The sequence below is a fragment of the Sorex fumeus genome, unplaced genomic scaffold (assembly GCF_029834395.1).
Source record: "Sorex fumeus unplaced genomic scaffold, SorFum_2.1 ptg000111l, whole genome shotgun sequence".
In the NCBI taxonomy this organism is placed as follows: Eukaryota; Metazoa; Chordata; class Mammalia; order Eulipotyphla; family Soricidae; genus Sorex; species Sorex fumeus.
Genome location: NW_026606168.1, coordinates 10186206 through 10214065, shown reverse-complemented (window position 1 = coordinate 10214065; position 27860 = coordinate 10186206). Strand labels below are relative to the sequence as shown.

Genomic DNA, 27860 nt, shown 5'->3' with positions numbered 1-27860 from the left:
CGTTGAGAGGCGGTGGTGTGAGGGAGCGTCTTTGCGACAGTGTCGCGCGGCTCGGTTCCGAGCCGTAAAGCGGGCCGCGGAGCCGCCCCCTGCCGAGGCCGCGGCGGACGTGCGCGGCCATGGCGGATATGGAGGACCTCTTCGGCAGCGACGTGGACAGCGATGCGGAGCGCAAAGGTGCGGCGGGCTGGGTCTGGCGGGGGGCTGCGCCGCGGGGCGTCGGCGGCGGGAGTCCCGGCGCGGGCGGCTGCGGCGCGCTGAGGTGAAGCGCCGCCCGCGCCTCCGCGAGGTGCTTCTCCCGCGGCGAGCGGCGGCGGGGGGTCCTCGGGGCTTCTCGGGGGTCTCGGGCCGTCTCGGGCGCCGAACGTTGGGGTCCCGCGGCGTCCGGGCACGCGCAGACCCCGCGCCGGGCTGTTTGTGATGAACGGAAATGAAGTGACCGGGACTATGGGACTCCGCGGGGCGCCTTTCCCGAGGGGCCCCGGACACCCGTTGAATGAAACCCGAGCGTGGCGCCATGGGGAGCTTGAGGTGTCGGGGTAAGAAGGGGGCAGAGGCCGGGGTGAATGGGGGACAGCCGCCGCTGGGCACCGGGCGTTTGGCAGGGCGAGGCCGTGGCCGCGCCTTCTGGGAGACTCATCGGTGCAGAAAGCAAAACAACCTTCCCCCCCAAAAAACTGCAGTTCCTTAAGTCTCTCATGTTAGGGCGTAGGACAGAGGAAATTTGTGTTTGGGAATGAATGAATGAATGAATGAATGAGTGGATGTATGTGTGTGGCGCGTGGAACTCCTGACCCAGATGTGGGTGTCCTACTGGACTTTGAAAGAGGCTGTCGCGACTGTCTGTCGTGAGAAGGCGCCGGAGACCCAAGTCGAGAATTCCTGCCGCCCTCCCAACGCAACGCAACGGATTGCGCTTTTTCAGCCCATAGCGAAGTGCACGATTGTGGTGCCATTTCCCCTCCCAAGCCGATTTATTGATCCTTTTTTTACGGCACAGTAGAGTTCCAGGTGGAAATCGAACGTGAGGGCTTGGCTGGGAGGGGGGTTCAGGAATTAGAGGTACCCTGAGTAGGGAGTGATGACTCCAGAATAGTCGTCGTTAGCGTTACCAGTGACCTTGCTGTTAGTAGGCGGAAAGTGGAGTACAAAGGCCCGTCGCTGTTCCACACACTTGGCTCATGTCTTTGTCCCCCCCCCCCCCTTTTTCTTTTTGGGTCACACCCCACGTTGCACAGGAGTTACTCCTGGCTCTGCACTCAGGAATTACTCCTGGGGGTGCCCAGGGGACCATATGGGATGCTGGGAATTGAACCAGGGTCACTGCATGCAAGGCAAGCTCCCTACCCCATTGCTCCAGCCCCTGTTGTCCCCTTTTTTTACTTGCTCTGTCTCATTCAGTGAGCGAGCCCCTTTCACACTTACTTCATGAAGCTGTGCATTCAGTAGTTTGCAGGTTCCCCAGTATCTTCTGGCTACTGTGGTGGCTGTTGTAGATAAAAATGTTGCAGATTCCATCAAAACCCAGTGAAAATCAAAGGGCAGGCCTTGAGAACTGTTACATTACTCTAGCTATCCAGTCCAGCTCAAACTGCAGAACTGGGTTCAGAACAAAGGCAAAAGCTGTTTCATAGAGTATCTGATGGGGGAATGGGACATTTGCAGGTGGAATGGGACATTTGCAGGCAGCTGGTAGGAGAGTGCAGAAGTAGAATTTCAGGGCCGAGCTATAACAGCAGGTTGGGTCTTCAATGGCATGTGATGGACCTGGCTTTTATCCTGCACACTCTGTGGATTCCTGAGGCCTGAGCCAGGACTAAGCACTGAGCACTGCCCGGTGTGGGGTCTGGACCACCTCAAAGACATGAGCACCTTTGGCATTTACTACGAAGTAACCAAGCGAGATACTGGCACTGTCAAGGACATCCCCAATGCACTCCATGGTTCTTTTGCCCAGACTCATCCACCCCTTCTCTCGGGTGTCTTAGCCTGCTTGAAGTGAGCCTGTGTAAAATATGGGGTGTCTCAGGCTGTTTCACTCAGGGCGCCCTGGAGGGAGGTGGATGAGATCCCTCCCTGCTCTAAGGGACCCAGCCCCTACAGGCGAAAATCTACAGAACTCAATCACCACCATACTCACAGCCGCTCTGCACATGCTTGGGCTGAGCCTTACCCAAAAGTGAATCTATTTCTGGACCGCGCGTACACTTTATACCACACACCATACCCATATTCCAAGAGCATCGCACCACATTTGATGGGGTTCAAAGTAGGAGGCAGCCAATCTTAGAGGGAAGTATATAAGCACACAAGGCTCAACCTTCAACAAGTGATCTCTTATAGAAGGGCTTAATGGCCCCTGGGTGAAAGACAACAATCTTCACACTCTTTCCTCTAAGGAAACTTTTTTGTAGCATTTTCAGCAGTTTTTCATAACAAAGAATACAAAATAAATTATTTTGGTTCTGCTTTGGGGCAGTGGTTGGGATTTGGGATAAAAACATCTGAAATATGGTGGTGGGAAGGTGTAATGGTGGTGGGATTGATTTGAATATTAAATGTAATCAAATATTGTGAACTGCTTTATAAAATAAATTAAAAGAATATATGGGGTCTTGTGCTGGAGCGATAGTACAGCAGGTAGGGCATTTGCCTTGTAAGTGGCCTACCCGGGTTCAATCCCTGGCATCCCATATGGTCCTCCAAGCACCACCAGGAATAATTCTTGAGTGCAGAGCTAGGAGTAATCCCTGAGCATTGCTGGATGTGACCCAAAAAGCAATACACACACACACACATATACACACACACACATACACACATATACACACACATATATACACACACACACACACATATATATTACTGTCACTGTCCTCCCATTGTTCATCAATTTGCTTAAGTGGGCCCAGTAACATCTCCGTTGTGGCACTTGTTACTGTGTTTGGCATATCGGATATGTCAGGGGTAGCTTGCCAGGCTTTGCCTTGTGGGCGAGATACTCTTGGTAACTTGCTGGGCTCTCCAAGGGGGCAGAGGAATTGAACCTGGGTCAGTCGGGTTGGCCGCATGCAAGGCAAATGCCCTATCCGCTGTGCTATCTCTCTAGCAATGTATACATGCACATATATATACACACTTGATCACTTGACATCCCATTACTCATCGATTTGCTCAAGCGGGTGCCAGTAACATCTCCATTCGTCCCTGTCGTGTGCTAGTGTAGCCCAGTGGCGTCTGCTCCTTCTAGGAACACGAAGAGCCTCAAACCGATCATTCAGGGTCTTGAGGAACAAGTCTGACCATCTCATAGGTGGGCGACCATGTGATCTTTTGACGTCCCGTGGAATCCAGTCAGTAATGGCTCTAGGCCAGCGGTCATCTACAAATCTCATTATGTGTCCAGCCCATCTGATTTTTGATGCCTTGGCAAACGAGACAGCATCCCTGATTCTTGACCATCGATGGAGGTCAGAACTCCGGATTCTTTCTCTCATTTGAGTGAAACGTGATACTCCAAACATAGCTCTTCCTATTCCTCTTTGGGAGACCTGAATAGCGTTCTCATCCTGTTTTTGTAGGGCCCAGGTCTCTGAGGTGTATGTTAATATATACACATATACATATATATCTATGGGGTCTCTTCCACATCAAAATGAGGAAAATATGGTCTCCATACTTCCTATACTGCCAGTACCCACCCCTCCGCTTACTCTGATGCTTAATGCATGTTTCATAAGGAATTGGATGTGCAGAGGCAATAGAAATTGGCAGCCTCAGCGCTTTCCTACTTCCACCTTCCATCGGGGGATGTGATGGAGCTGCTCACCGCTCTGGCCTTTCTCTGTCTGACCACCAGATTGCAGGACGCTGCAGAATTTGCCTCCCAGTCTGTCTTTGAATGGTGCTCTTGGTTCTAGGAGGAACATGGAAGATAGGTCCCTGCTGTCATGCCTAGTGTACGTCATTATCGCCCTGGGCATTCTCTTAGCAAAGCAATGGGTTATGCTGGGGGTGGGGTGGGGATGGGTGAGGAACTAAACAAAAATATAAAGAGGTAGAATTCCTACTTAGGCCCAAAGTATATCGTTCATGTATAAATGTGGTTTTTTTTGGGGGGGGGGTTCTGTTGGCTCAGTAGTCCTAGGATGGCTCCCAGTGGTGCTGGGGGTCGGGGGTGGGGGGTAGGTGGGGACAGTGGACCAAGTGGTACTGGACTGACAGAAGCAAAGTACGTGCCTCAGCCCTGTGAGCCGTCTGTACAGCGCTAGGTCTTTTACATTTTATTTCAGAAGTGCCCTGTACCTTCCCAAAGCCTTGGCAGTGCTCTGGTAGAAATGTTAAAGGTGTTTTGTTGTTGGTGGTGGTGCTCAGGGCTTAACTCCTGGCACTGCCTAGGGAGTGATGGGGGCAGGGGCACTACATAATGTTGCCAGGAATCTAATGGTGGTCAGCCCTGTGCTAGGCATGCATTCTACCCGTTGTTCCCTCTCTCCGGCACCCTAAAGGTGATTCTCTTTATGCTAATAAAGGTAACATTTCTGGAAGCTCCTGAAGATGGGTGGCAGCTGTGTGATTAGAGAAGGAGAGGATCTGTTTTCATCCCCTCACCTTGGGGGAGAGGGGGCCTGGGAGTTGAGGTCTGTTGCCAATAATTCAATCAGGCAGGCAGGCAGGCCTGGGTATTGAAACCTCTATAAAGCGCCCCAAATGAAGGGATTTGGAGAGCTTCTGATTGTGTGAACAAGAGAAGGGTCAGGGAGAATGTGCTCCTAGAGGGTATGACTCAGTGGTGGGGGTGGGGTAGCTCCTGGCAGTGCTCTTAGAGAACCATGCAGTACTGGGGACCCTTCATGCAAAATGTCAGTCCATTGAATGTAACTAATGTTATAGGCCAGGGAGATAGTCCGGGGGTAAGAAACATACCGTGCGCTCATTGGACTTGCTGCCATATACGGTGCCCTGAGCACTACCTGGGGTGGCTCCCAAAACAAAAACCAAAAAACCCAATCAACTAACTGCTTGTTATAAGTCTGCTTTACCTTGACTTCATTTTGGTCCATTATGTGTTCCTAAAGGAAGTAATTTATTTAGGATTTATTTATTTAGGTAATCATTTAAATTACCTAATTTGGCGCTGGAGCGATAGTACAGCAGGTAGGGTGTTTGCCTTGTATGCGGACGACCGAGTTCGATTTCCTGCATCCCATGTGGTCCCCCGAGCACCGCCAGGAGTGATTCCGAAGTGCAGAGCCAGGAGTAACCCCTGAGCATTGCCGGGTGTGACCAAAAAAGCAAAACAAAACAAAACACACAATTTGCTTGTATGCAGTTGTTTGCATTAGTCTCTTGGTTTATGTTGCCTCCCAGCAGTGCTTGGGAGCTGGGGAGCTATATGCTGGGAAGATGGTTTGGTCCCCTGGATCCAGAGGTTGTAACAGGACTCATCGGGCAGTTGGGGGTGCTAATATACAATGTAATGGACTCTCTTAATCTTTATTATATCTGTAAAGTCTGTAGTATGGAGTCCATTTTTATTCCTGTTTGTTATGTGATTCTTTGTGTTTCTTTGGTCAGTTTAGCTGATGGCTTGTCAAACTTTAGGTTTACCTGTCTCTTATTACTGTTTTATTAATTTATCTCTGCTCTAGCGGACTCTGTGCCAGGCTGGGGCGGGTGAGAGCCTTCCCCACCCCAAGAGACCCAGCCCCGGCAGCTGACCTCCACTCCCCAACTGCCTGCCAAGCTCCAGGCCACTTTCCAGACCGCGCAGCCGTGTAGCGGCCGTGCGACACATTATGAAACACTTCCTATCCATTTTCCATAGTTACCACACCATATTTGATGGGGTTCAGACTGTAGGCAACAAATCATAGAGAGAAATATATAAATATATCCCTCTTGGAGAGCCCGGTAAGCTACTGAGAGTATCCCGCTTGCACGGGTAGAGCCTGGGAAGCTCCCTGTGGTGTATTCAATATGCCAAAAACAGTAACGATAATAGGTCTCATTCCCTTGACCCTGAAAGAGCCTCCAATCGTTGGGAAAAGGTGAGTAAGAAGAGACTGCTAAAATCTCAGGGCTGGGAGGAATAGAGACGTTACTGATGCCCGCTCAAGTAAATTGATGAACAATGGGATGATGGTGATACAGTTATCTCTGCTCTAATATTTCTTCTGCATATTTTGAGCTTAATTTTCTTTTTCTGGTTTTTGAATCACATGGCAATGCTCGGGACTTACTCTTGACTCAGTGTCAGGGCTTACTCCAGGCTCTGTCCTGCAGGATTACTCTTGGCAGTGCTTAGGGGACCTTTTGAGGTGTTTGTATTAATATCTTCCTTCAGATATACTTTTTTTTAATAAAAACATATTTTATTTGGAGGGTTTTAGGAAAGGGTAGGAGGGAGAGAAAGAGAGTAATGCACTCAAGTGAGAACATGGGCTTCTCCAAAGGTAAAGAGAACCCCCGTATACATCTCGAGCGGGGAGATGCAGGTGACACATCTAGTATTGTTTTAAATATTTGATGGCCCATCATTAGGTGCATACATGTTTAAGAGTGTGAAATTTTTTGGTGGGGAGGCACACCTGATGATGCTTACTTTGGCTTTGTGCTTAGAGATCATCACTCCTTGTGGGCTCAGGGGACCTTATTTGTTGCTGGGGTTCAAACCTGGGTCGGCTCTGTGCAAGGCAAGCGCCCTGCCCTCTGTACTGTTTCTCCAGCACACACCTCTTGATATATTGATGCCTTGCGAAACGACCATCACTAATCCTTTATAGCCTTTTGAAATGTGTGGTCTGTATTGTCTAATAGAAGTACAGCCACCCTGGGCTTTATCTGGTGGCGGTAGGTGTGTTGGAGCACAATTATGGTGCTCAGGATTTACTCCAGGCTTTGCACTCAGGGATCGCTGTGGTGGGGCTTGGGTGCTGGGGATCAAACCCAGGTCGCCCTACCTGCTGTTGGATCACCATCCTTTTGTAAAGCACTGTTTGCCTGTAAGATTGTTTCCCAGTCTTGACTTTGAGCTCCTGTTTACCCTCGCTGCTTACATGGGTCTCTTGTAGGTCGCAGGACATTTGATTCCATTTTCTGATCCATTCTGTCACTCTTGTCTTCTTGATTGGTGAGTTCAGACTGTTGCTATTGAAAAAGTATTGAGATGAAGGATGTTAATGCCACCAATTTTTGTAAATTATGCTTATTTGTGAGTTTTGTTTAGTCTTTTAAAGAAACTTCTTTAATGCTTCTTGCAAAACTGGTTTCAAGGGTATTAATTCCCCAAGCTATTGCTTGTCCATAAAGCTGTATTGGTCCTTTAAATCTGAGTGATAATCTAGCTGGATATTCTTGGTAAAGTGTTCATTTTGTTTAGTTTTTGTTTGATATGTCCTACCATTCTCATTTGGCTTGTAGTCTCATTTTATAGATCTGCTCTGAGTCTTATGATAGTTCCTTTGTAAATTCCTTCTTTTATCTTACTGAGATTGTGTGTGTGTGTGTGTGTGTGTGTGTGTGTTTGGGTGCGTGTTTGGGCCATACTCGGCAGTGCTCAGGACTTATTCCTGGCTCTGCACTCAGGGATCACTCCTGGCAGGACTTGAGGACCATATGGGATGCTGGGAATCTAACCTGACTTGGCCACATTGCTTCAGCCCTCTCTTCTTTCTTCTGCTTGTACTTTTTGTGCTTTGCTAACCACCAGCTAACTACCTGCCTTATCATCTCTGAGCTCATTAAACATCCTCCCCCGGGTAGCTCTAAAAGTCACCAGAGTTACAGAGCTGGTTCCTGGTAGAACCTTCTGTGCGTTCATTTTCACTCGCTCAGCTTGGGGGGCTTCTGCAGCTTCCGTGTGTCTTCTCCATTGTGTTTGCTGTGCCCCCACCGTGTGTCTCTGGGATTAGACTGAGTGTTGCTCTTTTCCTCTCCTGCAAGTCCTTACCTAGAGACAGGAGGTGTAGTGTGTGCAGCTTATACAGCTTTGCAGTTCAGGGTACAAACAAAGGCAAGCAGAGATACGGGCACAGGGTGTGGATTTGTGCCTGGAAGGCTGAGTGAGTGAGCAGAGGGTCTGAGATGTGGTTTGTGGGCTGCAGGGCATGGAGGCCGTCAGGACCCAGGGGGAAGGGAAGGGAACCTAGGGTTTTTGTTTTATGTTATATACTTGTTGTTGTTGTTTTTTTTTTTTGGTTTTTGTTTGGGCCACACTCAGTAGCTCTGCATTCAGTAATCATACATGGTGCTGCTTGGGAGACCATATGGGATTGAAACGTGGTCCAGCAGCGTGCAAGGCAAGTATCATACTATCTCTCCAGCCCCCCTTTTTCCCTTCTTGATTCAGTTTGTTCCTATTTGCTGCAACTTTTGGTTCATTTCCAGCTTACTGAGAAAATGGATTCTAACAGTGTTTGATATTTTCTTTTTCCCCTCCTTTCTTCTCCTAGTTTATGGTGTTAAAAAAAAATCATTGCTTTCAGGTTGACATCAACTTTTGTTACTCTTTAACTTGCCTTTTTTGCTGACCTTTTGTGCTTCTGTGATCTCGTAGATTCTGATTCTGGATCTGACTCCGATTCGGATCAAGAGAATGTTGCCTCCGGCAGCAATGCTTCTGGAAGTGAAAGTGATCCAGAGGAGCGGGGAGAAGGAAAACCAAGTAATAAGGAACTGTTTGGAGAGGACAGCGAGGAGGAGGGAGCGTCTCAGCATAGTGGGGGCAGTGATAACCGCTCGGAAAGGTCAGATAATAGGTCAGAAGCGTCAGAGTGTTCTGACCGGGAAGATAACGACCCTTCAGATGTCGATCAGCGCAGTGGGTCTGAAGGCCAGAACGATGATGAGGATGAAGGGCACCGATCAGACGGGGAGAGCCATCACTCGGAAGGCGAAGGTTCCGAGAAAGCACAGTCCGACGATGAAAAGTGGGGCCGAGAAGACAAAAGCGACCAGTCGGACGACGAGAAGATGCAAAATTCCGATGATGATGAGCCAGCGCAAGGCTCTGACGAAGATAAACTCCCGAATTCAGACGATGATGAGAAGATGCAGAACACAGACGATGAGGAGAGGCCTCAGCTTTCGGACGACGAGAGACAGCAGCTGTCGGAAGAGGAGAAGGCCAATTCTGATGATGAGCAGCCAGCAGCTTCTGATAATGACGACGAGAAACAGAATTCCGAGGACGAAGACCAGCCGCACATGTCTACGGAAGAGAAAATGCAAAATTCCGATGATGAGAGGCCACAGGCTTCAGATGAAGAAGCCAGACATTCGGATGACGAAGAGGAGCAGGAGCACAAATCAGGTAGAAGGCTGATGGGACCGCAAATGCCTCCTGGAGGCCTCCAGACACACTGCTGATGCCCCTCTGTCATTCCCGTCATCTTAACCTGTTTGAAAGATTTGTCCCTTCATTCCAACCCTCTTTCAATTTTCACTTACTTTGCTCTTGGGCCACACCTGGTGATGCTCAGAGGTTACTCTAGGCTCTGCAATCAGAAATTGCTTCTGGCAGTGCTCAGGGAACCAAATGGGATGCTGGGGATCAAACCAGGGCCAGCCATGTACAAGGCAAGCGCCATACCCACTGTACTGTCATTATGCCCTCAGCCTTTTTTTAAATTTAAATGTATTTGGGTGTAGGGGCACTTCTAGTGGTGCTAAAGGACCATGAGATGCTTGAATTGAGCCCGGCTTCCCACATGGCTTTCCAGTGCCACTTTTTTGGGGGGGTGGGAGTTGGGCCTACACCCACTGGTGCTCAGGGTTTACTCCTGGCTCTGCCCTCAGGGCTCCTTCTTAGCAGTGCTCTTGGGGTTGGGTCGGCTATGTGCATGGCAAGTGCCTTCCCCTCTGTACTATCTCTCAAGCTCCTCAGTGTTGCCTTTAAAATACAAAATTTCAAGTTGTGTGACTGCAGTTATATGGAACTTCTCATTCTTTTCTTGATAGAATCTGCAAGGGGCAGCGATAGTGAAGATGAAGTTTTAGGAACGAAGCGCAAGAATGCAATTGCATCTGATTCAGACGCGGACAGTGACACCGAGGTGCCCAAAGGTACAGCTATTACCTAGATGCATATATTTACATAATCTCTATCTACGTAGGTGCATGTCTGTTTCTATCCTTCTTCATTTCATCATAGGATATTAAATATCCTGGGCTAAGTCTGGGCTGGAGCAATAGCACAGCAGTAGGGCGTTTGCCTTACAAGCGGCCAACATGGCCGACCCGCGTTCGATTCCTCCGCCCCTCTCGGAGAGCCCGGCAAGCTACCGAGAGTATCTCGCCCGCACGGCAGAGCCTGGCAAGCTCCCCGTGACGTATTCGATATGCCAAACACAGTAACAACAAGTCTCATGACGGAGACGTTCCTGGGCCCGCTCGAGCAAATCGGTGAACAACAAGAGGACCGCGACCGTGACCGTGACGGGCTAAGTCTATATCGAAGTGCAAGAGTGTGGATATAACTGGTGTGTAAAGGGAAATGAAGCAGACATGAGAAGCTGCTCATGCTTAACAGTCAAAGAATTTCTACTTCAGGGGCTGGAGCAATAGCATAGCGGGGAGGGCGTTTGCCTTGCATGCGGCCAACTCAGGTTTGACTCCCATATGGTCCCCTGAGCACCTCAAGGGATAATTCCTGAGTGCAGAGCTAGGAGTAACCCCTGTGCGTTGCCAGGTATGACCCAAAAAGCAAAACAAAACAAAAAAAAATCTACTTCAGTCCTTGTTAGAGTACGGTCAGGAGGCTGAGCCTCTGGTTGGGGTGGAGGTGGCAATAGTCATTCTTTGGTATGAATAATGACAATTCCAGGGCAGCCTTTCTTGTTTTTGGTGGGGGGAGAGGGGGTAAAGGTGTTTTGGGACCATACCTGGCAGTGCTTGGAGAACCACTCTTAGTTATGATGCTCAGGGGACTGTGCAGTGTCTGGGATTGAACCTGGGTTTCCTCAGGCAAGCATGTGCTCCAGCCCTTTCAGCTTGGTCACTTGCTCACTGGCTTGCTCACTCTCTCTCTCCCTCTCTCCCTCTCCTCCCTCTCCCTTTTTCTCCCTCCCTCTCTCCCCCCCCCCCCCCCCCCCCGCAGCTTATCATTATTATTGTTTTTGTTTTGGGCCACACCTGGCAGTTACCAGGGCTTACTCCTGGTCTTTGCTCAGGGGTAACTCATGGTGGGGCTCAGGGGACCATATAGGGTGCTGGGGATTGAACCCAGGTTTGCCACATGCAAGGCAAGCCCCCTACCCACTGTATTATCTCCTTGGCTCCATGAGGGCAGCTTAGAACAGGTTAATAATAAAGAACCTGAATTATTTATTTTTTCGAAGTTATGAGTTCTAATAAAGAATTCCTAAAAACCCAGTGTTAGATAAAGTAGGCTTATTTCAAGGATGACAGACCTGCCTCGGACTGTACTTTAGGTTGATGCCTTGTATGCACCTAGCCCTGGTTCAATCCCTGGCGCTACATGGTCCCCTGAACACCATTGGTTGTGACCCTGGTGTTCCCAAGCACTGCAAGCATAATCCTGGTGATCCCCAGCATGACAGACCCCGGGAGCATCACCGTCTCCTCGGGCTCTAACATTGAACTATCTTGCCCAGTTGTCAAGATTTGATGGGAGTAGCCCCTTAGGCACCCCGAGCACTGCCTGGGAGGTTCGCCCATACTCCCAGGGTTGCCTTTTACATACAGATAAATTTTTTTTGTATGTTTTGATTTTTGTACTACACCTGGTAGTGCTCAGGACTTATTCCTGGCTCTGTGTTCGGGGATCACTCCAGGCAGAGCTTGGACTACATGTGGTGTTGGGAATTGAACCAGCTTCGGCTGCGTGCAAGGCAAGCACCCTTTACCCACTGTACTTTCACTTTGGTCCCCAGATAAACTTAGTCTTACTTTCTTCCCACCTCTTTTTATTACTGACTCCCCCCCCCCCCCACTTCTTTTCCCTTTTTTGGTCACACCTAAAAATTTGGTGGTTGGAGACAACTCCCAAGAGCTATTTAGAGTTGCATGAAAATTAGCTCTAGGTCACTGTCACTGTCACTGTCCTCCTGTTGTTCATCAATTTGCTCGAGCGGGCCCAGTAACATCTCCATTGTGATCATTGTTACTGTGTTTGGCATATCGAATACGTCACGGGGAGCTTGCCAGGCTCTGCCGTGCGGGCGAGATACTCTCGGTAGCTTGCCGGGCTCTCCGAGAGGGGCGGAGGAATTGAACTCGGGTCGGCCATGTTGGCTGCGTGCAAGGCAAACGCCCTACCCGCTCTGCTATCGCTCCAGCCCAGGTCTAGGAAAATAGAAGAATTTTCTTGTACCTCTGCGCTCACGCAGGCAGAGTCTCCCATTACCAGCATCTGCTCAGAGAGTACATTTGTTACCATTGATAAGCCTGCATTGGCTCGTCACAATTACCGAGGCGCAGAAGTATGTTTGGTGATGTGCATTCTGTTTGGACAAATGTGTGATGAATGTGTCCGTCATTATGGACAATACAGAGTTGAACCGGAATGATAATACAGTGGGTAAGGCATTTGCCTTTACACTGCTGAGCCAGGTTTGGTCTCTGGCATCTCCTATGGTTCCCCGAGTACTGTCAGCAGGGATTCCTGAGTGCAGAGCCAGGAGTAACCTCTGAGCACCAGGAGTGCCCACCTCCTCCCACCACCCCTCTCCCCTCAAAATAGAAGTGCAGAGTTGTTTTATAGCATTGTCCAGAGTAATTTTGCCACCCTGAACATCCCCTTTCATCTTCTTTTCTCCCAATACCCACAACCCTGGACAAAATTTTTGTTTTTTTCTGTTTCCATGTAATACCTTCCTTTCCAAAATGTCAGGTAGTTGGGATCTTGCCCTTTGTCTTCTTTGGCCTAGTGATGGTGTGTTTCCTCCTTGTGTCTTTTTGTTACTTAATTCCTTTTTTTTAAATGCCCTTTTTTTGGGTATGTGCATGGGAGGGGTGTGGGTCACACCCAATGATGCTCAGGGGTTACCCCTGGCTCTACACTAGTGCTCAGGGAATCATATGGGATGCCAGGGATAGAACCCAGGTTGGCTGTCTGCAAGGCAAACCCCACACACTGTACTATTGCTCTAACCCCCTTAATTATTTTTTTCCTTAGCACTAATAAAGACTTCATTGTTTGGATGTGCTTTGTATATCGTTTCACCAACTAGAGAGCAAAAAATATCTTGGTAACTTCCAAGACTTCATAAGTAAAATTGTGTTACGCATCCCTGTGCTGATTTTTATACAAACATGATTTTCCAGCTCCTTTGAGTAATTGCCAGGGAATGCGATCGCTGGACTGTGTAAGAAGAAAATGCTGTGGGCTGGAGCGATAGCACAGCGGGTAGAGTGTTTACCTTGCATGCGTCCGGCCCAGGTTCGATTCCCAGCATCCCATATGGTCTCCTGAGCACCACCAGGAGTAATTCCTGAGTGCAGAGCCAGGAGTAACTCCTGTGCATCACCGGGTGTGACCCCCCCCCCCCAAAAAAAAAAGAAAATGCTTAGAGATTTTTGTTTAGTTTTTATCCTGGGCATCTATCCCATGGCATTTGCCCTGCCACTGAGAGCCTTTCAGCTATGAGTGCACTGTTGGCCTCTCCTGGTACCAGGGCCCCTACTTCTAAAGATATTTCTGGTGGTTCTGGGGGCCACACCTGGTTGGAACTGTGGACTGTGGATGGTCTGATGGTCTTTTAATTTCCTTTCTTTGTGGGCTGTGGATGGTCTGATGGTCTTTTTATTACTTTCTTTGTGGTGGTGCTAACCTGGGGGCTCACATGCTAGGCAAGACATCTATCACTGAACTACAGCCCTGGGAGCGGGGTAGAGAGGGAGAGAGAGGGTGTGTGTGAGTGTGGTGTGTGTGTGTGTGTGTGTACACGTACACCTGCTCTGCACTCAGGAATCACTCCTGGTGCACTCGGAGGACTGTATGGGACGCCAGGGATTGAACCTACTCAGTTGTGTGCAAGGCAAGTATCCTCCCCGGCGTACTATATCTCCAGCCCCTCATAAATATGTTTTTAAAGAAACCATGAAGCCACGTACCACTGGGACCGACCCAAGTACTGAGCTAGGAATCGCTCCAATCACTACTGGGTGTACCCACCACTCCTTCCTCCACCCCCACCCGAAAGGCTTTATTCGAGATACTGTATTGATACTGTGCATTTTCTCTTTCCATAGCAGACACTAGTGGAACCATGGATTTGTTTGGAGGAGCAGATGATATATCGTCGGGCAGTGATGGAGAAGATAAGCCACCCACCCCAGGGCAGCCTATTGTAAGTATGGGGACCAGCGAGCTGGGCCCCTCTTCAAGGCGAGAGATTGCTCAAAGATTTATATATAGGCCGCCAGGATCCATCCCCGGCACTATAGGCTTTTGAGCATCCTGGCTCTGTTAGACCATTTTTGATTTTTGCAGGGCTGCTACTCTCTCTGTGCTTGAGATTGGTGTTTGGGGAACTTTTTGATGCTGGGCATAGAACCAGAATCGGCAGTGTTCAAGGCAAGTGCCTTACCTGCTGCTGTATGTGTCTCTGGCCCCTTAGAGTGAGACCATTTTCATGGTCCCACTAAGCTATAAAATTCTGTGGTTCTTTTACTAGGATGAAAATGGATTGCCCCAGGACCAGCAAGAGGAGGAGCCAATTCCTGAGACCAGAATAGAAGTAGAAATCCCTAAAGTAAACACTGATTTAGGAAATGACTTGTATTTTGTTAAACTGCCCAACTTTCTCAGTGTAGAACCCAGGTAAGGAAATAGTTTCTGAATGTGGAATATTGATATGATATGGAAAAAATGAAATTAAGCTTATTCTATGACAGAGAAAAAATGGCCACTAGTAAAGGAGACTTGTAGCCAATAAACAGACATAGTAAATGTCCGAGGTTTTTTGACTTTTGCCTCAGCTAGTGCAGCCCTGAAAAGGCTGAAACCAAGTGGTGGAATTTGGTGGAACAGGAGCAGGTGTCCACTGTGGCAGTCACGAGTTTCTCTGAATGCTCATTTTTGGACCATTTAGCAGTGTTGGTGATTATTCACCAAATAATATGCAAGCTCCTGTATGACTTACACTTTCCCCTAATGAATTGATAAAGCTAGAGCATGTGTGGATTTTCCTCATATAAGAAGAATTAAGGATGCTTGAGTATTTAGTCTTGCCTGTACTTTATTTTAAGCAGTATAGATTAATGCCAAATTTGAAGAATGGGCAGTAATTCAAATGTTTCCTTCATATTTCATATACAGATACTTCACATGATTTTTATTGTTAGTGGTTTTAAAAATGATCATTTTTTCCCTTCAAAATAATATTAATAGAGATGTTTTATTTAGCACTAATGGTATTCTTCTAAAATATGGTTAATGGTTTGCTTTAAAAATAATTTCTAGACCTTTTGATCCTCAATATTATGAAGATGAATTTGAAGATGAGGAAATGCTGGACGAAGAGGGTAGAACCAGATTAAAATTAAAGGTAACAAAATTCAGTCTTTACTTTTTTTTTTCTTTTATAATGTAAAATGTGGGAATCCTAAATTGGACCTCAGCTTTTTATGTTTCCATTCTATCAGCAAATGAATTGTCAGCCTTTTCAGAAAGGTATGGGTTTTCTCTGTAAGAAGTGTCACTTTTTTCACTTACACATTCTTGAAACTTTAAGAAATTGAGTTATTTCCCTCAGTAAGTACTGCAGTGACTTGGTATTTAATTTTTGTTGTTTTGTTTTTGGGCAACAACATGGTAAGCTCAGGGCATACTCCTGGCTTTACACTCGAGTTACAATTGGTGGGGGTTAGGGCCATCTTGAGTACTGGGGATTGAACTCAGGTTGACTGCGTGCAAGGCAGGTGCTCTACCCGCCATGCTATCTCTCTAGAAGTGGGTCCCACCAGAAGAATTTTCTTGTTTTCTACAAACCTTGTCTTCCTTTCTTCTTTTCTTCCCATCATCATTCCTTTTCCCTCCATTTTCTTCCTTCTCTTTCTGTCAAATCCCAGGACCTCACACATACCAGGCAAATGAACTACATCCCTGGCCCTTTATTTCATCTTTCCTTTATTCATATATAAAGAACTTCTTATATCCATTGGTCAATAGGCAGAAGTTACTTTTGTTTTTTTCTTTTTGGACCATATGGGATGCTGGGGATTGAACCCTGAGTCAGCCTGTGCATGCAAGGCAAATGCCCTACCCTCTGTACTATATCGCTCTTGCCCCAGAATTTATTCTTATGACTGTTACTTTGTTTGGGGGATCATACCTGGCAGTGCTGGGATTAGGGGACTTGGGCAGTAGCCTACTCACCTACTCTGCGATTGGTGCTTGGTGGACCATGTGGTGCCACGAATTGAACCTGAAGCTCCTGCATACAGAGAATGGCAGGTTTTTAAATTTGCTCTGTGAGAGAATCTGCCTTATGTCAGGAGTCTCTGTTCTCAGTTGCTACCTCATGTGACCTCATACATGTCTCCCATCCTCCGGTGATAAATATCAGGGCCACCGTAGAGTTCCATCTGCTCAGATGCCATGGCTTGCTCTAGACTGCAGCATGGGGGCTGAGAAACTGCCTGAAGCATCTCTTCATTTTTGTTGCTAATTTATCCAGTAGGGTGGAGCGATAGCACAGCAGGTAGGGCAATTTGCCTTGCAAGCAGCCGACATGGCCGTCTCGAGTTCAATTCCTCCATCCCTCTTGGAGAGCCTGGCAAGCAACTGAGAGTATCTCGCCTGCACAGCATAGCTTGGCAAGCTGCCCGTGACATATTCGATATGCCAAACACAGTAACAGTTGTCACGATGGAGACGGTACTGGGCCTGCTCGAGCAAATCAGTGAACAGCGTGAGGACAGTGACAGTTTATCCAGCAGCTCTTGGTGATTGAGACCAGAGGATTTCAATGTTTCTTCCCCCCACACCTCCCCTCCCCAGGACTCCTTGTACTCGCTCGTTCTCGCCTAATGGGTCTCTTAAGACGCTCAGCATTAGTGAAAAGATAGTATTCTTTTGTTGTTGTTGTTGTTGTAATTATTTTTTATTTTATTATTATTTTTTTATTTATTGAATCACCGTGAGAACAGTTACAAAGCTTTCAGGTTTAAGTCTTGGTCATACAATGAAAAGATAGTATTTTAAGGCACGTTGTCTTTTAAACAGTAAACAGCATCGAGCCATGAAGCTCCTTCTGCCATCTCCTTCTTCTACTTACAGGTAGAAAATACCATAAGATGGAGGATACGACGGGACGAAGAAGGAAATGAAATTAAAGAAAGCAACGCGCGGATTGTCAAATGGTCTGATGGAAGGTGAGCCTAGGTGCCTTCACGGAGGGCCCTGAAGCCTGTGAAGGAGGGGCCAGGGTTGGAGTAAATCTTATTTGGGGTGGAGGTAGCTTCTTAGTAAAGGACATTATTTAGAGAAGTTGGTTGCTTTGACCCTGGCATTGCATAGAAAACCTGAGAGAAATAAAACAGAGAGTTATCTAGGCTAGTGGAGATGACAAAGGTAAGACCCAGATGTCGGGGCCTGAGTTACCTGACAGGAGGGAAGGCTCTTACATGCAGCCAATCTGGGTTCGATCCCTGGCACTCCATATGGTCTCCTGAGCCCCTGCAGGAGTGATTCCTGAGCACAGAGCCAAGAACAAACACCAAGCACTGCTGCGTGTGGCAAAGAAAAAAAAGTACACACACCTCAATATCATCCTCTTTAGCTCCTGCTTGTTCATTGTGAAAAGATCAGCCCTGTCTGTCTACCTGCCCACTGCCTGCTGACCTCCTAGGAAAGGTCTTCCTGGGCAAGCAGGAGGCTGGGTCAGTGTGGGCATGACATACTTCCTCTCTCTCGGGGAGGTGTTTGTTTTGTTTTGTCTCTGGGTCACACCTGGCAATGCTCAGGGCTCCCTCCTGGCTCTGCGCTCAGAACCATTCCTGACGGGGCTTGGGACCAACCAGGTCCGCTGTATGCAAGGGAAATGCCCTGCCCCTGCCCCTGCCCTATGGCTCCGGCCCCCAGGGAGGTTTTGTGTTTCCTGCCTGCCTTACTGTTCCGGGCCTGTGAGGAAGAGAAAGCGGCTGCTGACGCGTGGTCCACTCGAGGGAACGTGGCAGAAGGTGCTTCACGGCTGGACGCTAACATGTTCTTCTTTGCAGCATGTCTCTGCATTTAGGCAACGAAGTGTTTGATGTTTACAAAGCTCCGCTGCAGGGTGACCACAACCATCTCTTCATCAGACAGGGGACAGGTCTGCAGGGACAAGCCGTCTTTAAAACCAAGCTCACTTTCAGGTGACGCTCCCTCTCCTCCCTCTCCCCCTCCCCCCATTTTGCTTTTTGGGATTAAAAGTGACATTTAGCTGTTGCCCCAAATGTCTGACTGACAGCCCTCATGGTGTCTGTAGTCCATCTGTGACCAACATGGTGCCCCAGCTCTGAGGGTTCAAAGTTTTGTGTGTGTGTGTGTGTGTGTGTGTGTGTGTGTGTGTGTGTGTGTGTGTGTGCGCGTTACACACTTGTGAAGTTGCTGTTTCTTAGGAGTTAGGACTGTGAGGTCATCCGAAACCTCAGTTGATTGCTCCAGCTGCCAGGAGACCTGGGACACTTGCAGGTTGTTGTGTTTTTTGACCTCAGGAGCGGGGACACTAGCTGGCAGCTTGGGGCTCTGCATGTGCCGCTGCGTTCGGTACCCCAGGGGTGCGTGTCCCCACCCCGGCGCCCATGGGGTCAGCTGGCGAAGCGCATCCCCTTCTCTTGACAATAGGCACTATCCTGAAATGTTTGTGGGGTTTCTGTGGGTGTTCCATCTCTCCAAAGGGACCTCCAGGGGTCTGGGGGCCACTCTTGGTGATACTCCACCCATTGGCTGGATAGCTCAGGCCTCAGGATTCTGTGCCTTGAGGGTTTTGTGGGGCTGATCCTGTGCTGTTTAAGGTCTTCCAGGGCTGTAGCCCTCTGTGCCCAGAAGCATGTGGCACCCGGGGGCCAGGCCAGCAGGTGTTTGACTCTGAGGCGATCTCCTGGTCCCTGGGTTTGTTTCTTCTTTTTTTGGTTTGTTTGGGGGCTATACCTGGAGATGCTCAGGGCTTCCTCCTGACTCTGTAATCAGGAATTACTCTTGGTGGTACTCTGGGACCATACCGAGCCCGGGTCTGCCATGTGCAAGGCAAACACCCTACCCACTTGTACTGTCTCTCCAGCCCCCCCCCCCTTTTTTTTTAATTCCAACCGACCATCCTCCATGCTTAGGACAGATTTTAGAGAGACCAACCTCCTCCCTCCCACCCCCCCATAAGTCAGTGGGAGGCTGACTTAGTTTTGCGAGAATTGTGATGAGACACTGGCATCAGATGGACCCACTTCCACCTTGTGTAAAACTTTCCCAATGTGTCATTGCTTCATTCCCCTCTTCTGCAAACTAGTCACTATTTCATTGTGGCTGCAGCACACTGAAATAATGAATTCAGTAAAACGAATTAACACGTGCTGGACCCCAGCCCCTGGCCAGGCAGCTTGCCACAGCTGCTCCAGTCACTGCTTCTGGAGGGTGTGGGGGCCCATGCAGAACTTTCACCCTCCAGCTTCCCTCTGTGCTTTCTGTGTGGGGGACAGATGTCCCCATGCGCCCCAGGTGAAAGCGGTGAAGCCCCAGGCTCACCAGTTCGGCTGGAGTCCAGCTGCTTAGGAGATGAGGAAGCGGGCACTGGCTCCTTGTTCTCATTCTGTCAGGGTGACCGACTCACAGGGGGACTCGGTTACCAGTGAGGCGTCATTTTATTTCCCGACAGGCCTCACTCCACGGACAGTGCAACACACAGGAAGATGACTCTGTCCCTCGCAGACAGATGTTCCAAGACCCAGAAGATTCGCATCTTGCCCATGGCAGGTCGTGACCCTGAATGCCAGCGCACAGAGATGATCAAGGTATGTCTGCTACACTTGATCCTAGGGTTTTTGTTTCATTTTTGTATTTTTTTTCGGGGAAGGAGGAGGCCACTCCCAGCAGTGCCCAGGGCTTACCCCTGGCTCTGTGCTCAGGGATCACTCTGGCAATGCTTGGGGCTGTGGGAGGGAGCATATGTGATGCTGGGAATGAATCTGGGTGGCCGCATGCAAGACAAATACCTTAATGGCTGTCCTATCTTTCTGTACTCCTCTTTTTTGAAATTCTGGTTTTTTTGGGGGGGTGGGTCAGCATACCTATGGTGCTCAGAACTTGCTCCTGGCTCTGTGCTCAGGGATCACTCCTGTCTGACTCAAGGAACCACCTGGGGTGCTGGGGATTGTACTCCGGTCTACCTTTGTGTAGTCTCTTGCTGACTCCCAAGATTAATCTTTTTATATACATTTTTTTGGTTTCGTTTTGTGTTTGGGTCACACCCAGTGATGCTCAGGATGGACCTGGAATCACTCCTGCCATTGCTTAGGGGACCATATCGGGTGCTGGGACTTGATCCCGGGTCGGCCATGTGCAGGGCCAATGCCTGACGTGCTGTGCTGTGGCTCTGGCTCCCCTAATCTGCTCTTTAAAGCCAACAGTGTCTTTGCTTCTTTGCAGAAAGAAGAAGAGCGTCTGAGGGCGTCCATCCGCAGGGAGTCTCAGCAGCGCCGGATGCGCGAGAAGCAGCACCAGCGAGGGCTCAGTGCCAGTTACCTGGAGCCTGACCGCTACGACGAGGAGGAGGAGGGCGAGGAGTCCATCAGCTTGGCCGCCATCAAAAACCGATACAAGGGGGGCATTCGAGGTGGGTCTGGCATGAAAGGTGCTTGTCATCATCTCCTGGCTTAGGCGTTGGTCTTTTCCTGGCATGATCTGAGGGCCTGCTCTCTGGACCTTGTTCAGAGACCCGGGTGAGAGCAGCATTTGAAGAGCTCATGAACTCATCCATGTGGGATTCTTCCCTATGTGCTGGAAAGCAGCTGCTGCCTCAGTTTCTCCTCCTTTCACTTGAGTGTGTGTCAGATTTGGAACTCTGACCTGTTGTTCTACTACAAACTGGGAATCAAAAGCATTGTTGCTTGGAGAACACAAAGTTCTCCATTAATTCTACTGTTTTGGTTTTTGAATGCAATGCTCTGGGGTTATTACCAGCTCTGCTCTCAGCAGTCACTCGTGGCAGTGCTCAGGGGACCCTACGGGATTGAACCCGGGTTGGCTGCAGGTTCCTATCCTCAAGTGCTCTACCCGCTCTACTATCACTTGGTCCAGTGTTTGTTCGCTTTTTAGGTCTCTGTTATGAGCCTGGAAGATAACTGGACTCTGTGGGAGGCCCATACTTGATCCTTGAGCACTGTTGGGAGCAATCCCTGAGCTCTGCCCAAACATTTAAATACAGTCAGGAGAGAGTAGAGGGGGTGAGATACTTGCTTTGGATGCAACCAAACTCCTGTTTATTCATTGGTACCACATATGGTCCCCCAGCACTAACAGGGGTGACTCCTGAGCATGGAGCCAGGAGAAAACCCTGAGGCCCTGCTGGGTGTGACACCGTCCAAAAATAAAAGTTATCCTGTTTAGATTTATTCCCTTCTTCCACAAGTTCCAGTAATTTATGGTTAACATTGATTTTACCGAATCTTAGGTGCACATTCAGACACTTGACATGCACCCTGTTTAATCTTCATAGATGTTACAATCAAGTGACTGTTAATCATCCTTTGTTCACAATGAGAAAAATGAGACTTTGTGACATCAAGTAACTTGCCCAGAGATACGTCGCTAGCTGAGTCCTTGAACCGGTGCCACCTGATTGCCGGGTGCTACTCTGCTCGCGGCACTGCCTGTTTGCCCCTTGCCCAGCTTCTGCCCTGCCGCGTTCCATCTCCGTTCTGCTATTTTTAAGTCAGATGCCTTTTCACAAGCTGCCTGACCCCCCACTCTGTTCTCTGGTCAGGAACTTAAAAAAAATGATTAATAACAGAACTTAGAACGTGATGTTTTGAGACGTGATAGAACACATCCAGAGCATCTCCCCTGAAGCTTGCGACACAAGGGATAAATCAGTGTTATTTGAATTACTGTTCTTATTCTTGCCTCACATTGGCTTTGGACAAATAACTTTTTTTTTTCTTGTGGATGGGGCAGGGAACACTGGCAGTGCTTAGCAGTAGCTTCTGGCTCTGCACTTTGTCCTAGTGGGTTCGAGAATTATGTGGGGTGCTGGATCTTAAGCTCAGGTCTGCTGCGTGCAAGGCAGGCACCTTCCCGCTGTGCTACCGCTCTGGCCCAGGGCAGGTAATTTCCATGTGTGGATCCCACTTGGAATTGTGGTTGTCTGCATGCAGAGGCCCTGATGCTGCCCAGCTTGAGTTTGGGAGTCATTGAGGGTCACCATGGGTGGCTCCCATTCCTCCTGCTTATGTCCCTGGTAAGTGGTAACATACAGGAAAACCCCCATGCGACCGTCTTTGAAAGCTTTTTCCTTTTCTCGCAATGACTGCTCTGGTGAGCTGCTACCCCCTTCCTACCTATCCACTTCTTTTCTTTTCTTTTTTTTGTGTTTTTTTTGGGCCACACTTAGTGTTGCTCAAGGGTTACTTCTGGCTCTGCACTCGGGAATCACTCCTGGGCAGTGCTCAGTGGGCCATCTGGGATGCCAGGGATTGAGCCTGGGTTGACCTGTGCAAGGCAAGCACCTTACACACCGTACTGTCTTTCTGGCCCACCACTTTCTGTTTCTTTGAGACTCCAGTATGGGGACTTTTCTAGTCAGTATTTTCTATAGGAAAAGGTATGTTTTACTTACTAATTTTTTTGTGGGGGCTCACCTGGCAGTGCTCAAGGCTTACTCGTGTTTCTGTACTCAGGGATTTCTCCTGGAGGCTCTGTGGGATACTGGGGCTGACACCTGGATCAGTTGTGTGCAAGGCAAGCACAGTGCTCGCTGTAATACTGCTCTGGTGCCCCGAAAGTGTACTTTTAAAAGTAAATCACCTGAGAACAAAAAATCAAACAGAAACCGAGGATGCTTTCAGGGGTGTTGCCTAGTGTTCAGCTCACCTGGAAAGCCAACCAGGTCAGTTGGAAGCCTTCCTTAGGGGCAAAGGTCAGACACTGTCCGCTCACAGTGTTGGTTCCTTCCCTTCCAGAGGAAAGAGCCAGGATCTATTCTTCAGACAGCGACGAGGGCTCTGATGAAGACAAGGCTCAGAGACTCCTCAAAGCCAAGAAACTCAACAGCGATGAGGTAAATCTCCGTTTGTTCAGGTTCAGGTTTCCCCCGGGACCCAGGAAATGCAGAAACAAGAGGCTCCAGGGATGTGTACACAGCTGTGTCATGGGGGTCACTGAGACCCAAAGAAATGCAGTGCCACAATGGGTCTGGCAGGGGAGCTGGGGGAGTCTGACCCCTGTGCGTGGTGGGCATTGGAAAGCTGCTTGGAGAGTCTCCCTGGGGTTGGAGAGTGAGCTTGCAGGTGTGGAGGTCTGGGGGGAGTCCAGGGGTGGGGATCGGGTAGGAGGGCCCCGGGCAGATGAAAAAGCCTGGGACGTCTGAGGAAAGATCCATCTGAAAACTCAGTCATTCATCGTGGAGAATTCAGAGGCTGTGTTTCCCATTTCTCCTTTTTTGATATCTAAGTATTTGATTTTTTTGGTGTGTGTGGTGGGCACACCCAATGGTGCTCAGGTCTGACTCATGGCTCTGTGCCCCAGGATCACTCCTGGTGGGACTTGGGACCACATGGAGTTCCAGGGATTGAACCCTGGGTCAGCCGTGTGCAAGGCCAGTGCCTTTACCCGCTGCACTATCTCTTCAGCCCACCTCCTAAAGGTTCGAGGGCTCATCTCTGTTTCTGTGTTATCCAAGGTGAAAGGGTTAAGCATTTGCTAGAGGAGCCGTGTGTCCCACAGACCCTCGTTGGGAATGTTTGCTGACGGGTTTAGAGTCTGGCCTGGGCTTGTTCTCACCCATCTCTGCACGAGACCCAGTCCTCTGGGCCCACCAGCCCCCCACTCTCACACCCTGCCCTCCGCACCCTGCAGTGCGGAGACCCCGAAGCTCCCACAGCCGGCTCGAAGCCTGTGTGAGCGCTCTGCTCAGCTGCCTGGGCTTCTGCTTCTCCTTAATTTTTGGCCTCTGATTGTACTTCATCTTCTTGCCATCGCATTGATTTGTTTATCTTTTCCCATCATTGTTAGTTATTTCCAGTGGGATGGTTATTCAAAAGGATTGTTCTGCCATATTGTAGGAAATAAATATTGTGTTCCTGTTGTTCGTGATTCTAATACGTTTGGATCCTTTTTGGGCTTCTGCGCGTTGGACTGCTCTGCTCGTCTGTCACGGGCAGCAGCATTCTGTTCTTGGATGCTTGTTAAATCTCGGTCATTCTTGGAGCAGGCTGCTAGGAAGCTAACCAGACAGAAACTATTAACTTGCTCGGCACCATTGTTGCTACAGATCAGATAGGAGACCTCATAGCAGTGCACTCACAGTGCGGAGAGCAGTTGGCAAACGGGAATTCTCGTTTCAGCAGATGCTGTTTTGTTTCTTGGCAGGCAGAAACTGTGAATGAAAATTGAGAAATGCGGTAGAGTTTCTGTTTATTCCTGGTGTTCTCACAAGTGGGATTTTTGTGCGAGGGTGCGGGGGGGGGGGGGGTGCCCACACATGGTGGTGCCCGGGGTTGCTCCTGGCGGTGCTGGGGAGTGTGTGGAGCTGGGGTCAGCCCTGGGGCTCCTGTGGGAAGCCTGGGCTCTGTCCCTCTGACATCGCCATTCACCAGTTCCTGGGGCCAGTGCTGGGGGTGGGGGGGCGGGCACAGTTTGGGCCTGCTTGGTACTGAGGTGCTGTTCAGGCTGGGGTGGGCTTTGTTGGGCCACTAGGGCGTCTACCCCTGGAACCATTTCACAGGTGGGGCTGGAAGGGATCTGTGCTCAGGGGTGGAATCCAGGTCAGAACCTCTGATGTGCTCTGGCTCTTTGAATCATCTCTTTAACCCCAAATGACCCAGATGACTTTTTTTTTTGTTTTTGGTGGGAACACCTGATGATGCTCGGATCACTCCTGGCAGTACTCAGGAGACCATATGTAGTGCCGGGGATTGAACCCAGGTTAGCTATGTGCAATGTGCAAGGTCGGCGCCCAGTCTCTCCAGCCTCCCGAATGGCACTTGAAAATGTGATCTGTCCAATAGTTGTCTTGAATGGCAGTTACAATCCTGTCACTGACTTCAGACTGTTTTTCCGTAGTGCTGGGGCTGAGTCAAGCTGAGACGGCCTGAGCCCAGGCCTGGTGTGTCCGAGTGCTGAGTCCAGTCGTCAGCCCTGCTCCGCCCCCCCCCCCCCAGGCATGGTCCTGCCCCAGCATCCCTGCTGTGGTCCTGGTTACAGGATAATCCTGCCTCCTAGAGCCTACCTCTGCCTTCCTCCCTGCATCCCGCAAAGACTTCCTGTGACCTCTTCTGCCCTACTCCTGACAAAACTTCCAGGGAGGCTTTTTTGTTTATTTTTTAGCTTTTGGCTTTTGAACCACACCCGGCAATGCTGGGGGTCACTCCTGGCAGTGCTGGGTGGCCTTAAGGGATGCCGGAGATCAGCCACATGCCAGGCAAACGCCCTGTCCACCGTGCTCTCTCTCTAGCCCCTCTGGGGAGCTTTTCTGTCTAGACCTCCATGCCCCCCACCTCCACCCCACCTCCGAGCCGTTGCCTCTGTCTCCCAAGTGACCTCAGTTTCTGGCCCAGCCCTGTGTTACTAGGCAGGATGCAGGCTCAGCCCTGCTCACAGTTCTTTCCCTTTGTGGCCAGCAGCCTCCGCCTGCATTTGCCCCTGGGATGCCGGGGTGATGCCATGCCTGGCTGAGCAGCTGAGAGACGCACACCGGACTAGAGGGCCACCGCGTATTGAATCTTGAGGCTGTTCCTTGCCACACGTGTGGCTCAGTTTTGCCATCTGTTCCAAGAGGCTTACACTTGCTCCCTGCTAAAGTCATTGGGTTGTAGGAAGTAACAGACAGGAAAGTGTGTAGCAAGTGACCTATAGCAGCGGAACAGGAAATTCTAGTTACCCTTCCCTCACAAGGTGTATGTTTAAAAATCAAGAGGAGATGGGGGCGAAAGAGCAGTGGGTCAGGCGCTTGCCTCGCACACGGCTGACCCAGATTTAATCCCTGGCACCCCTTAGATTCCCCTAGCCCTAGGAGTGATCCCTGAATGCAGAGGCAGGAGTAAGCCCTGAGCATAGCTGGGTATGGCCTCAAAACCAACCTAAGGGGCTGAGTGGTAGCACAGCCGCAGCCGGTAGGGTGTTTGCCTTGCACGTGGCCAACCCAGGTTCGGTGCCCAGCATCCCATATGGTCCCCTGAGCACCACCAGGAGTAATTCCTGAGTGCAGAGCCAGGAGTCACCCCTGTGCGTTGCCGGGAGTCATGACCCAAAAAGCAAAAAAAAAAAAAGAACAGCCTTAAAGAAAAAAATGGAGAGCGTTTACACTGGATTTTATTCAATGAAGGGTAGTGTGCTGAAAAGCAGAGGAAAAAGCTTCTGGTCCCTGTCCTGTCAGCATCCTGCTCGGGGGTGAGGGGTCAGCTGGCGTGGCCGCCCCTGCTCCCTCACAAGGCTCATACTGACTTTCCTAGTTTGTGGTTTTCTCTCCTGCTTCTCATTTTTGAGCAGCTCTTGTTCTTGCGAAGTTAGAAACTGCTGTGACTGGGTCTGAAGGTTTCATTCTTCTGGCAGACGTGCTGCTTCAGAGTTATTCGGGGCATGCCAAGGAGGCAGGGTAGGGCGGGAGGGAACCTGGGAACACCGGTGGAGGGGGAGCGGGCTCTGGTGTTGGGATTCGTGTTGGAACCTTGTTCGCCTGCAGCTCGGCTATGAATCACTATGTAAATCACAGTACACAGTTCCTTAGTGTTTACTAAAAAGAAAGAAATATATTTGGGGTTTTCAGAGCACCGTTCAGCTCTGGGCTGTACGGTGACCCTTTCTAGACATATTTTCTGTTGACTTTGCGTGAGAATGTTTGGTTTGTTTTTGTTTAGGAAGGGGAGCCTTCTGGAAAGAGAAAAGCAGAGGATGACGACAAAGCAAATAAAAAACATAAGAAGTACGTGATCAGTGACGAAGAAGAAGATGATGATGACTGAAGTACAAAATGTGAAACTGTTTTATATATTTTACTGTACAGTTTTGTTTTATAAATAGGATGTAAACAAGTTATTTTGATCGAAATGAATCGATTTGCTTTTCTGTAATTTTAATTGTAATAAAGCACTTTCTAAAGCAAGTCTTAGTCTTGGTTCTTTCCTCCAAAGTCAGTTGTTTCTGTTAACATTTTACAGTCCTGTATTTCAGTGAATTCTGCTGTTCTTTGCTGTCCCCCAGCCCTCATACAGGAGTCCTCCTGCAGCCAAGTGAGAGAAGGAAGGATTCTGCGGGGGTGCAGAGTTTAGTGGGACACGAAGGGAGCCTTTATTAGTGTTTTGCTGAGCTGCAGTCACAGAGTCTTCCAAACTGGGTGGCTTAAAGCCACAGAAATGTCTTCTCCCTCATTCTGGAGGCTTGAAATCCTCAGTTGTGGTGTTGGTTATACTCTACGGTAGTTTCCTTCCTGGGTTTGTCCGAGTTCTGGTGACACATACAGCCCTGGTTTGTTGTTGTTTTTAATTTGCTTTTTGGGTTACACCTGGCGATCCACTGGGGTTACTCCTGGCTTGTGCACTCAGGAATTACTCCTGGAGGTGCTCGAGGGACCATATGGGATGCTGGGAATTGAACCCGGTTGGCCACATGCAAGGCAAACGCCCTACCCGCTGTACTATCGCTCCAGCCCCCAGTCCTGGTTTGAGGTAAGAATTAATGCAGAAAGGAGTAGACAAGAGCCAGAGCC

The 27860-nt window shown here is 49.3% G+C and overlaps 1 protein-coding gene across 2 annotated transcripts; it reads left to right on the top strand.

Moving 5' to 3' along the window:
- On the top strand, positions 1 to 27257 carry LEO1 (LEO1 homolog, Paf1/RNA polymerase II complex component). Of its 2 annotated transcripts, none has more exons than XM_056135359.1 (12): positions 1 to 177; positions 8558 to 9313; positions 9961 to 10065; positions 14218 to 14312; positions 14640 to 14785; positions 15428 to 15512; positions 17246 to 17340; positions 18187 to 18321; positions 19818 to 19953; positions 20588 to 20774; positions 23119 to 23216; positions 27013 to 27257. In XM_056135359.1, exons 1-12 carry the CDS (start codon positions 120 to 122, stop codon positions 27115 to 27117), a joined length of 2001 nt encoding a protein of 666 aa, XP_055991334.1. In that variant the 5' UTR covers positions 1 to 119; the 3' UTR covers positions 27118 to 27257. The 2 variants fall into 2 exon arrangements, with proteins under 2 accessions (XP_055991334.1, XP_055991333.1); XM_056135358.1 differs by having other exon boundaries at positions 14215 to 14312.
- Positions 27258 to 27860: the final 603 nt, after the last annotated feature.